This window comes from Pyrgilauda ruficollis, unplaced genomic scaffold, assembly GCF_017590135.1.
Source record: "Pyrgilauda ruficollis isolate IOZ18807 unplaced genomic scaffold, ASM1759013v1 scaffold6, whole genome shotgun sequence".
NCBI classification, from domain to species: Eukaryota; Metazoa; Chordata; class Aves; order Passeriformes; family Passeridae; genus Pyrgilauda; species Pyrgilauda ruficollis.
The window spans coordinates 775,833-787,955 of NW_024527710.1; the positions used below are offsets into that span (position 1 = coordinate 775,833).

A 12,123-nucleotide genomic window follows, 5' to 3' on the forward strand; every position below is an offset into this window, starting at 1 on the left:
CACCTGGGAGAAGAGGTCGACCCCCAGCCGGCTACAATCACCCTTCGCGCAGAACCACAGACACGGGCGTGTTGCTCTGGCAGGGGCGCTCGGGACTCTATTACACGTGTATGGGGAATTGGCCGGGCTCTTCGCTCTGCCCTTCCCGCTACTGCGGCCCGGTGAAGCCGCATGCCGTGCACCGCCACCCGCGGCTGTGGCCCGGGAGCCCCGCACAGGGAATGCTCTCGCGGTCCCTCCCGTGGGCGTGGGCGGGCCCCGAGCACCGCCCGCGCCCCTCCCGGCCCGCAGCCCCCGCCCGCTCCTGGTTGGCTGTGGCGGCGCGGCCGCCGCCGGTTGGCTGTGCCGGGGGTGTGTGCGGGGCCGTTCTGCCCGGGGTAAGATGGCGGCCGTGACCGCGCTGAGGAGCAGCTGCCGAGCCGCGGGGCGCCTGGTAAGGGGAGCGGGGACCCCGCGGGCGGCGGCGCTCCCGGCCGGCCGGGCGGGCGGGAGAGATAGCTCGTGGCATCCCCGAGCGCTGCTCCTGCCGTCCGGCGGGCGCACCGCGCCTCTGCAAACGCGGCGCGCTCGCGGAGCTGTCGCCTCGGCGGTGTTCGGGGCCGGGCAGCGCCTCAGCTCCCTCCCCGCTGTGCACTCCCCGTGCTCCGCGCAGCTGACCGAGACCCCGGCAGGGCCTGGGACCGCCCGCCCCGCGCTGCACAGGGACCCCCAGAGCTGGCCCCCTCTCCCCCGCGCTGCCCTTGCCCATGCTCCCTGTGAAAGAAACGCGTGCCTTTCTGTAATAAGACAGTGACATCCTCCTCTTCTGTTATTTCTAAGTCGTCCCATTACTGCTTTGCCTGTGCCTTGCTCTGCCATCACCGTTTCTCCTCCCACGCACCAGCTCCCTTTGCATACCGCATCTGCACGGAGACGGTGTGGATACACGGACAAAAAAGGGAAACATTTCTTTGAATCTCAGGAGCCTTGATACTTGAAAAGTAGTTGAGATACCTTGCCATAAGAAGTGAATCTACTCGGTTGCCTTTTTGAGATACTTACAATTTTGTGAACATACGCTTAGTTCGTGTATTCTTCTGTCTTCTTGTATTATAGTCTTCTTGCTATTGTGAAGAGTGTTGGTTTCCAATTGTGTCATCCCTATTTTGTGGGATGTCAGAGAAGAAATAATTTTTGAAATTTAGAAACAAAATTAAGGATCAGTTCCAGTTTCTAGTATGTTTTTTCTCTTTATAGTTCATATTGTAATTTTAAAGCATAATCATGAGGAATTTTTAAGTGATACTTTTGTAACCTGGTTTTCAGCCAGTAACTTATAAGTATTCATAAATAATTTTACTAATTAGGAGCATTGAAAATAGCACTTTCTTTTAAGTTGTGTTTCTAACCTTCTACTCTTAAATCCAGAGGGAGATTCTGATAAGATGAAAATGCTCATCTTATCTATGTACATGCTGAACTATAGAATTGGCTGGTTTATAGTGTGTGTTTCCCGCAGGCACATTTTGAATCTGAGCCAGGAGGGCTTTGTGTGAAGTGGTAGGGAAATGGACACTGGGATGTGTGCCAGGTATTTGGATGAGGGTGACGTTGGATTAAAACACATTAACCAGGGATGTTGCTTTAGTATATAGGTAAATATATACTTGGAAATACAGAATATATATGCAAAACACAACTAATGTGAGGAGATGTTCATTAAAATGACTCAGTGGGACAGAAGTCGAGAGAGTTCAGCAGGACAATATCCTTTAATGCAAAGTCATTGCCTGTGAGCATGAATTGTTCAATTGCACTTGGAAATTTAGTGTTACTCCATCAGGTAATCAGTTCTCTGCAGGCTGCTTGAAAATATTTTGGTCCGAGGCCAGCATACATTTTCAGGATCAGTGGTAGTTTGACAACCGGAGTTGGCTTGTTTTTAAGGAAACAACCAAAGCTGAACCTGAGGGGCAGGGCAGTTCTCCTGAGTGCACTCAGCTGCCCCTTGGCTGGGGTCAGACACGGCTGTCAGCCAGGCTGGTGTGGCCTCAGTCCCAGAGGGGCACTCGAGTGGGCCCTCGGGTCCTTTTTGCCAGAGTCACTCTGCACATGCCAGACTTGCTCAGGAAAGGTGTTCCCTTGCTGTGGCAGTATTGCCTTTAAGTTGCTGTGTAGTGTAGTAGTAGCCACATTAACAAGCTTAGTACCAGCAGTTATCTTTGGGGTTAACTGATAGATTTTTCCAGACATCAAAATATGTAGATGGGTATGCTATGGATATTAGAGCTAATTTTGTCTTTTGTGTGCCATTTTTATTTCCTTGTTTGGCATTACACCAGTATTATGGTGATTAAATGCTGAAATTGTAAGCACAGTCTCTTTGTTTAATGGATTTTAATTTTTTCCTTGTTAGTAAGGAGCGCTGCTCTATGAAGAGATTGTGTCCTGTATTATTACTTTAACATACTAGCACAGCAGCTTTTTGGTAGAGAATGTGCAAAACTGAAAAACAGAAAGATTTCATTTTTAAAAATGCAGTAGTTTTGAATTATTCCTGCAGATATAATATGAAACATGGTACTCTTCAATAACAACACCAGTCTCTTTTTTTGGCAGTGACATTACTAATTCACTACCTGCATTGGTAACCAAAGGTTAAAAATCACATGGAAATCATTGTGAAACTTCACATTTAGAAATAGTTCAGAGATTTGATGTGCTCCTTGTGATCATCTTCACAGGTAAATACTGAATGTTTTTCATTTAGGGTCATGTAAAGAGAAAAGAGAGTTTTTGCAAGTTTGTGACAAAAAGATTTAGTTAAACAATTTTTTCGGTAACATTTTTATGTAAACATGTAACCTTCAAGTGGGAAGTAACCCAGAATTAAAAACAGAAGAAAAATAGGATTGTGAAGATGTATATTGTATACCAATTTTTTAATTTAATGTGAACTTTAAATGTATTCCTAAAGCATGATTTTTTCATAGCTTGAAATTGCCATGTTACCTGATTGTTGAATATGGAAAGTTGTTTGGAGGACTAATGAAAAGATTTTCTATTTGCTTGTTATAGGAATTAGAAAAATACTAATTCTAGATCAGTAGGTACCATCTCAGTGGCAGGCAACTGAAAGGTAACTCAAAGGATATAACTTTGTTGTGTCCATCATAGTAGACTGTGTTGTCTAAATGTTTGTTCCTTAAAGAAAGGGGATATTAAATATAACTTGCAGTGCTGGGTTAAATAATACAGCATATGAGTACATTGTCAGTTCAGAATTGTATGGCCTGCTTAATAATGTACTTTTTAAACAGTGAAAAGTGATAGCAAATAGTTGGACAGTTTGGGGTGTGGGGAGGGAAACAAGAAGTTTCATATGCTCTGTAATTACTGAAAGGATTTTTTAAACAAGAAGTTAAAATTAACTTTCCCATGCAGGTGTGCTGTTTTCTGGCTCCTCTAAGAAGATAATTTCTAAATTTTACAGTTTTGAGCTACTTGAGGTACATTGTAGCACCTGATTTTTTTTTCATATCTCTAAATTAGTTAGAGATAGTATCTACAGAGAAATTGTTATTTTTATAAATTTTACAGCACTCTTAAGACAACATAACACTAGAATTACATGAAATTTAATAAATTTTACTGGATAAGAATGTGTCTGAACTAACTTGTGTTGAGATTAATAAAATACCTGTTTATGTCAATGCAAGCACTACCAACTTTGCTTATGATCACAATCATGACTGATTACAAGAGGCTTTAAAGCATAAAGTTTTGTCTGAAGAATCTTTCAGAAAATTCTGTAAACCCTTTAAAGTTGATTTCTGGATAGATATTATTGTAACCATAAAAGAAAACCATCTCATGGCCACTTCTTATCTGCAAATATCATTGAAGCTGATTTGAGATAATGTTTACTTGAAGATGATTGCGTCCTATATAGGAACAAAAATGAAAGGGCAACTCTTTGGGCCCTCTGGTGTGAATTTCCTTTCTGATCCTTTCTGATCAACCTCTGATGGGACAAAGATGCTGGTTTTCTGTGCAGTCTAGGGAAACCTTCCAGCATTCATCCTGGACAGGAGTATTTCAGATGTCTGATGTGGTTGATAGTGTGTGTGTGCTTTTTGTGTGCCTGTCCTGATTAAGCTAATTCCTGAGAGAAACAATGGCAATGAATCACTCACCAAATCCTGTCATGATTTTTGTTAACTGGTTATGTCACTGTGGCTTTGATCTCCCCATGTGTTGCATTAGTGAATGAAATAGAATAAAAACTGGCAGAGCTTTTGCTGATGTAAAGGGGGTTACTGTATGCTCAAGAATGTATTCAGTGTAATTGTGTTCCCTAAGAACTTCTGTCTTATACAGACTAGAATGAAACTATTTTAGTATGGCTGTTAGATGGGGAATACTGAACGAGCTCTACCTCCATTGTATTAACCCTTGAGATTTTCTCCCCAGGTTTGCATTCATCGCGTTAGATCGTGCAGCAGCATTCGCTTTATAAAATCAAAATATGTGTGCGTGTTTGACAAATCTGCCCTCAAGTTTAGTCATCAACAGCGATTATTCAGAACATCTGCTGGTAATCTTTTTCATAATAAAATAATTTCTTTTATTTTACTATTTTATGAGTGTTATGTTAGAGGTTTGCATATGGCTGGTATGTAGACTGTTTCTGATGCATTCAGATTTTTCTGTCTGGTAGCTTGTATTTAATATTAAACATGCTGTATTTTCTTATTCTCTGTTTCAAGTTTCATGTGGTCAGATTGTCCAGTTTAAGCTTTCTGACATTGGAGAAGGAATTACAGAGGTGACTGTAAAAGAATGGTAAGCTCTGCTTTCCTGGAAATACACTAAGAGATCAGCAGGTAGTTTAGCAGCTTTAGCTCTATGATCAATGAGTTATTTGAGGATATTTTTTGGGTTACTAGTGAAGTTTTTCAGGTTTCATTTTGCACATTTTAAAACCTTGTGCATACTGAGCTTTTTATTTTTTTTGTTTTCAGTCTCATATATTTGTGAGTGGAAAAATTGGAAGGAATGGGATGCACCTGTATATAGGCTTTTCCTTCAGTGATTGATTTTTTTTTTGTGTTCAGGTGGCCTGTCTTTTGTTATGTTTACTTAGCTTTAGAAACAAATGGCTCGTGTAAAGAATACACATAATTTTATCCTGTACCCCTCCTCTATTGCTTTTAGTAAAAGATTTAACTTCTAAATTGTTTGTAAAAAGCCAGGAATGAATGGATTAAACAAAATCAAAGTGAACAGTAAAGGAATGCAGTGTTGAAAGGCCTTGTTCTTTGCACAAATACCTCTTACTGCATGGAAGACAGTGTTCCCTACTATCCATTTCCTTTCTGAAACTGATCGTATATTGACAAGGTGAAACCAACAACTTCCTTGCATTCAGATTAAACTGGGCTCATTCTTATTTTTAGATGCTTTATAATCTGACAGGAAAACTCTGCTTTACTAAAGTAACTGTAATATGTGTGTAATGATATTCATAATAATTTTGTCGTTTCACCCAACAAAGAGTTCTGTATCAGTCAGACAAGATGCATGTAGCAAATATATCCAGTATGTAGAATTTGTTTTCTCATCTGGAATGCACTTCCATGTTGTGGGATATATATTACTGAACCTACCAAAGGAATACACAGAACGGGTTTTTACACTGACTGTGTTTCCCAGTAGCCTGTGTCTTTCCCCCAGGTACATAAAGGAAGGTGACAGTGTGTCTCAGTTCGACAGCATCTGTGAGGTGCAGAGTGATAAAGCCTCTGTTACTATCACCAGTCGTTATGATGGCATCATCAGAAAGCTCCACTACAGCATAGATGATATTGCTTTTGTTGGAAAACCACTAGTGGACATTGAAATTGATGCTTCAAAAGGTATTGTAAGCTATTTTTTTTCTCATGCATATTTTATGTTTGCTGTCATAAAACAATCAGCTTACTTTTTCCTCCTGAAAATCTTCAAAGATTATTTTCCCTTTATAAAGTCAAGAAATTTGAGTAGAGAAAGTTTAAAATTGCCTAGACATTTCCTCATGAATATTTAGCTTTAGCAAGCTGTGTTCCCATCCACATTAACTCAAAGTAAATCTTAAAAGCTTCAACTGTCACAGAATGGTTGAGGTTGGAATTTAACAAATGCTTATAATGTAGTCAAGTTAATTTTTTTCTTTTTGTTTGCAGGTGTTGCCTCAGAAGAAGATGTTGTTGAAACACCTCCTATGTCTCATGAAGAGCACACTCACCAGGAGATAAAAGGTCACAAAACATTAGCAACCCCTGCAGTTCGTCGCCTGGCCATGGAGAACAATGTAGGTTTGCTGAATAGGGTCCTGCTGCATTTTACCCAGCTTTTCTATGGGAGTTTGGCTGACTAGAAGAGCACTGATCTAGAGGAAACACTTGTTTTCAAATACATTTTACATGTGTGAGAACTGCTGTAGAAATGAAGAGGGTTGTGCTTTCTGATGATTATGGTGGATTGAAAAAGAATTACTGGGCTTATAAGACAGTTAGGAGGCTTTAGGCTGAAGACTGAGAAAACCTTTCTAGAATAAAAATAAGAAACTGTCAGGGGAGATTGCTGAGAATCTCTACAGAGAAAGCAGGAGGGAAAAATAAAAAAACCCACCTTGTTTTGCTTTTCATATTTGTATTAGAGCAGAGGATATACTAGGTGGTGTTTTACATGCCTTTTTTCCCTGTGAATATTCCATTGGTTTTGAAAGCTCATGATGCATTTTTAGGAGAGAATTAAATGACAAATAGCTTTTCTCAAATTAATATTTCACTATTGGTCGTGTGAAGTAATTAGGAGGTTAATAGTATTCATAATTTCTCCTTGAAGAATGCAGTCAAATACCTAGTGGAACTTTTGGATGATTTGAACTATGTTGAATACCTAATAAATTATAGAAAGGAACAGAAAACTGCAAATATGTTGTATCAGAAGTGGGAATAATTTTTAACCGTAGCTCACAATATGTGATATTTTTATGTTGCTGTAAAACTAAAGAATCACTGCTTGATATGTACTTTTCAGATTAAATTGAGTGAAGTTGTTGGCACAGGAAAGGATAACAGAATCCTTAAAGAAGATATACTCAACTACTTGGCCAAACAAACAGGAGCTATTTTGCCTCCATCACCGAAGGCTGAAATTGTCCCACCTCAGCGGAAAGCAGAGGCTGTGCCAGCTGCTCCAAAGGACAAAGCACGCAAAATCCCTCTTCCTGTTTCCAGACCCATTGCATTTGCAGGAAAAGATAAAACTGAACCTGTAACAGGTAAATCATGAAATTAAAGTCTTGAGACCATGGTCACAGTAGACTGCCAGTACCTGTTGCTCTGTGAGTAGCTGATTCCTTTGATGGGAGTGTGTTTCATGTGGTTGTTATGCAACTGAGCATTTAGGAAAACATTCTCTGTAAGAAGCATCTCTGCTGAAATTATTTTATTAAATATTTATTCATGTTTTGGTTGGATGGAGTTGGGCTGCAAATTGTACTTGCTCATTCTTTAAGTGTGTGTTGAAACAGGTAGGAATCCTAAACATGGATTTGTCATGGTAGAAATCATTATGCAATTAGTGATAAAGTGCAGTGAATTTAAGTGATTAACAGTGTTTAGTAAAAGCATACTGCACTATTATGTGAGTAGCATTCACAACTGTTCTGGAGAATAGTGCCATAAAAGACACTAAGGTAACAAAAAATCACATTAAAAGGGGAAGATTAAAATATTTTGCTTGCCTTTCAAGCAGTGTTTATTTGGAGAGGCTGGAAAGAATAATGCAGATTATCATATTGTGATTTCCAATTTATACATACATAGGAGAGAGATGCAGTAATATAATCTGAAGTATTACAGTCATCAAAATTGAGTTCTATGAACTGAGCAACTCAGTAAGTGCTCTTTATGCTTTGGCTTTGGTTTGGTTTTTGTAAGTTGTGTAATTTGGTTAATGGAAACAGATGAAATTTCACCATAACTTCACAGAAGCCCATTTTTTGGTTAAAGAAGACAGTGAATATTTTCCAGGTTTTCAGAAGGCCATGGTAAAGACTATGAGTGCAGCCCTGAAGATCCCCCACTTTGGTTATTCTGATGAGATTGATTTGACTCAACTTGTTCAGCTGCGAGAGGAGCTCAAACCTCTAGCTGAAATCCGTGGAGTTAAACTTTCCTTTATGCCTTTCTTCATAAAGGTGAGGCCTGCTGCAGAGCTCTGTATGGAGTATTTACACAGGTTTTGCCAAAATCTGTTCAATGATTGTAAGTTTGGAGCACCTCTCTTATCATCTGAGTTATGGCAGATCATAGGAAAACTGGTTTTTTTGTCTATTGAGCCACTTACCAATTTACAGGTGGAATTGCAGGTAGAGTTACGTAGTGTCATTGAAATTTTTAAAAATATTAATGGGAAAGGATAAGAGTGCCTTCAGCATAATTTAATATGGAGGTAAGCATCACCAGGTGTTTGAATCACACAAAACAAGTTTTTGAAATTGTCAGTATTTTTTGAGGTCATATGAAATGCATCATTGTTCTTGTTGGTGTTATTATAATCTTTGTATTGCTAAGGAATCCCTTAGGTCACTGACTTGTCCCTTCTGTTGTTCAGAAAAGCAAGCAGTTGCACTCATGTGCAGTGAATGTACAGATTAGTCTGGTAATGCTATTGCACTCAGAGTGCTACCTAAACACTTATAATTAACAATATAATTAATATTGTTATTAATCTAATTTTTTTTCCTACCATTACTTCTTTTCCATGGAGCTTTCTGCTCATAAAATATAAAAATCTATTTTATTTTCTTTCATTGTATTTAACAGGCAGCCTCTCTGGGATTGCTGCAGTATCCCATTCTTAATGCTTCTTTGGATGAGAACTGTCAAAATGTCACATATAAGGTTTGTAAACTGTGGTTAAATGTTGTGAGCAGAAAGTGAAAAGTATTGTCTAACAGGGGCCTTTCAGAATGTCTGAGCTAATTACAAGAACCAAAATTATGATGTTGTGCAGGGAAATAATTTGTGTGTTCAGATTTTGAGATCTATATTTGATTTATTGTTGGCCTTATTTCACTAGTTTGTTAGGTAAGAGCAACTTTGTTATTCAGACTTGCCTCAAAAATGCATATTAATACATTAATTTCCTATTTTTCACTTGAATATGGGCCAAGCTTTTAAAATGAGAACATTTCAAATATAATACAACAATTTTTGGGTTTTTTTGTGCACAGTAGTTCAACTGTTCCAACACTCAACCCTTATATATTAAAGTACAGTCTTGGTAAAAGTTGTGTAGTTTTATACAAGCTGCTGGATTGATACTTCTGGGAAGGAAGTATCTATTTTCTTAGGTGATGTGTACTTGCACCTTGCAGTACAAACTTTTTTTGTGCTGTTTTATAAATATCTCTCAGCATCCTTATATTCCTTCCAATAAATGAAAAGAGAGTGAGCTAAGGTCATCTGTAATGGAAATGGAACATGGAGTCTCCCTTTGTTGCAGAGAAACTCCATAGCTCATGATTGAAAAGTTTGTGGTGTTTTTAGATGACTATGCACACACCAAATTTCTTTTTTTTCTTCTTTTTAATTTTAGTGTTGTCTTTGAAATATGCTATTTATGTTTTGTTACACATATGATCATCCTAAAGTGCAATGTTTTCATTGTGAAGTTGATTCCAGGACTTTGTATTCTCTGAAGGTGGAATTGTCAACATCAATTTAGAGTTTGCAGGTGTGAGGCTAATTTAAAAACAATTATATCCTTTCTCTCCACAAAGTTGTATGCAGTAGTTGCTTACTAAATACAGCATTTTCCAAGTAAAAAAGATAAATAAGGAAAATGTGATTGAAGTGGCTTTTTACCTAAAATACCTTTTATGTTGACAGCTCATATTAATGTCTGGTTAATGGCACTTGCTGCAGGCTTCACACAACATTGGAGTTGCAATGGACACAGAGCAAGGTTTAATTGTCCCAAATGTGAAAAACGTTCAAGTCTGCAGTGTGTTTGACGTTGCTGTGGAATTAAATCGCCTCCAGTCCTTGGGCTCTGCAGGCCAGCTGGGAACAAGTGACCTCACTGGGGGAACGTTCACCCTTTCAAATATTGGCACAGTAAGTACAGGGAAAATGAGAGCTGCTTCTGAAATGCAACTTTATTGAAGTTTAATATTCAAAGAATAAAATCTGTAGCAATTAATTCAAGAGACAATCTGCGTTAAAAAAGTTGTTAAATAATATTCCCCCCTTTTTCTTTTCTAGATTGGTGGCACTTATGCCAAACCAGTGATACTACCTCCTGAAGTAGCTATTGGAGCACTTGGAAAGATACAGGTATATTAACTTTATCTCAGTATGCGAGTGTTAGCTAAGGTCATCTTAATGAAAATGGAACATGGAGTCTTTGTTGCAGAGAAAATGCATAGCTCATAACTGAAAAGTTTGTGGTCTTTTAAAATGACTATGCACACACCAAATGTTTAATTGGATGTCTCTTACACCAAAGGTTCATATTTATTTTCCAGAATCCTGATATATTTCTCTCACATCTGTGTTTAGCCTTCGGATTAGTAAGAAACAATATAAATACAGTTCTGCAAGTTTTGCAACATGGCAATAGCAATTTTGCTATCAGCAGGGAGAAAACTTGAGAAGTATTCTGAAAAAGAAGTTCAATTTCATAAGCCAGGTAGCTGTCTCCATACAGAATTTTGGATGTGAAGGCAGTTTTATATTTTCTGAATCTCAGGCTTGAATTCTTTAATATAGACATTGGAGCTCAGTGCTGGAAATGAAATTAGTATTAACTGAAATTATTTCTATGTTCCTCCTCTGAGCATTTTTTAAGAGGTGCTTTAAGGAAACTGCACTTTTAAGGAAAGTGCAATAAACTATTCAGGAAGAAGCTCTGGAAACTCTTACTACTTCAGTATTTCCATGATGGTGGAAAAAGGCTATGACTGTTTATTATGCAGGCTTGCAATATATTCTAATCCACACCACAAAAAGTAGTGGAAAGGTCTTGGTTTTTAGCATGGTGCTACTGCTGTCTGTCTAATTCAGCAAAATGTTTTAATTTAGATCAACAAATCAGCAAGAACAAAAAAGGCAGATTTGCTAATGAAAATATTACATTTAATAGTTCTGGTTTTGTCCCTCCTCTGATTTTTAGGTTCTTCCTCGGTTTAATAGCAAAGGTGAAGTAATTAAAGCACAAATAATGAATGTGAGTTGGTCAGCTGATCATCGCATCATTGACGGAGCTACAATGGCCCGGTTTTCTAACTTGTGGAAATCTTACTTGGAGAACCCTGCTTCGATGCTGCTGGACCTTAAATAAAGGAAACCACGGCTAGAATATGCCTTTAAACTCTGTGGATTAGACTGAATAGTTATACAAGTTATCTGCTAACATGTGCCCTTGGCTACGTGCATTATATAATAATGTTATGTGGTTTAAAGTTCTCAACAGCTGATATCAGTCTCAATTAGTTGTTGCTTCTTTCATGTTGTATTGCTGTAATTTCATCTACAGCAGACTGTCAAACTGAGTAGGTCACAGCTTCTGAATATGGTGGTGGAATGTCTTTATTTTGCCTTTTATAATGAAAATGATTGTCAGGCTGGTGTGACTGAGTGCCACTGCTCTACACGTGCAGTATTTATAATCTGAAGGGAAATTTTGGAGGGAAATACTCATAGTTATTCTATTTTGGACACATAAATTTATTTTAACAAATAATATCTGAATTCCTATAAGGGATTATGCAAAAATCATGTACAAATAAAATGCCTTTAATGCTTCTGCTGTAAGATGTCCAGAGAGCTTTTTGTTGTTTAACTGAGTAAACCTCTTAAGTCTCTTGCTAGTCCACTTTTTCTGGCAATTACTTGCACAGGTACTCTTTATCAAACTGTAAATGAAGAGGCCATATTTATTCAAATGCTTACTGACAACACTGATTGATAACTATCAAGGCCTTAATACTCTCTAGAATATCCTATATTTTTAAAGGCTGAAAGTAATTTCAGCCCTTAATGCTTTCTAGTTATTTTTGATTCTTATAGAAAGCATCTGTCTGTTAAA

At 38.3% G+C, this 12,123-nt stretch overlaps 1 protein-coding gene across 3 annotated transcripts; it reads left to right on the forward strand.

Moving 5' to 3' along the window:
• The first annotated feature begins 338 nt into the window (after window positions 1–338).
• DBT (dihydrolipoamide branched chain transacylase E2) lies at window positions 339–11,844 on the forward strand. 3 transcript variants are annotated; one of them, XM_041483347.1, is made up of 11 exons: window positions 339–433; window positions 4,453–4,576; window positions 4,749–4,824; window positions 5,716–5,897; window positions 6,204–6,331; window positions 7,063–7,306; window positions 8,061–8,227; window positions 8,856–8,933; window positions 9,960–10,151; window positions 10,299–10,370; window positions 11,209–11,844. In XM_041483347.1, exons 1-11 carry the CDS (start codon window positions 383–385, stop codon window positions 11,374–11,376), a joined length of 1,482 nt encoding a protein of 493 aa, XP_041339281.1. In that variant the 5' UTR covers window positions 339–382; the 3' UTR covers window positions 11,377–11,844. The 3 variants fall into 3 exon arrangements, with proteins under 3 accessions (XP_041339281.1, XP_041339282.1, XP_041339283.1); XM_041483349.1 differs by lacking the exon at window positions 339–433 and adding an exon at window positions 3,469–3,488; XM_041483348.1 differs by lacking the exon at window positions 8,856–8,933.
• Window positions 11,845–12,123: the final 279 nt, after the last annotated feature.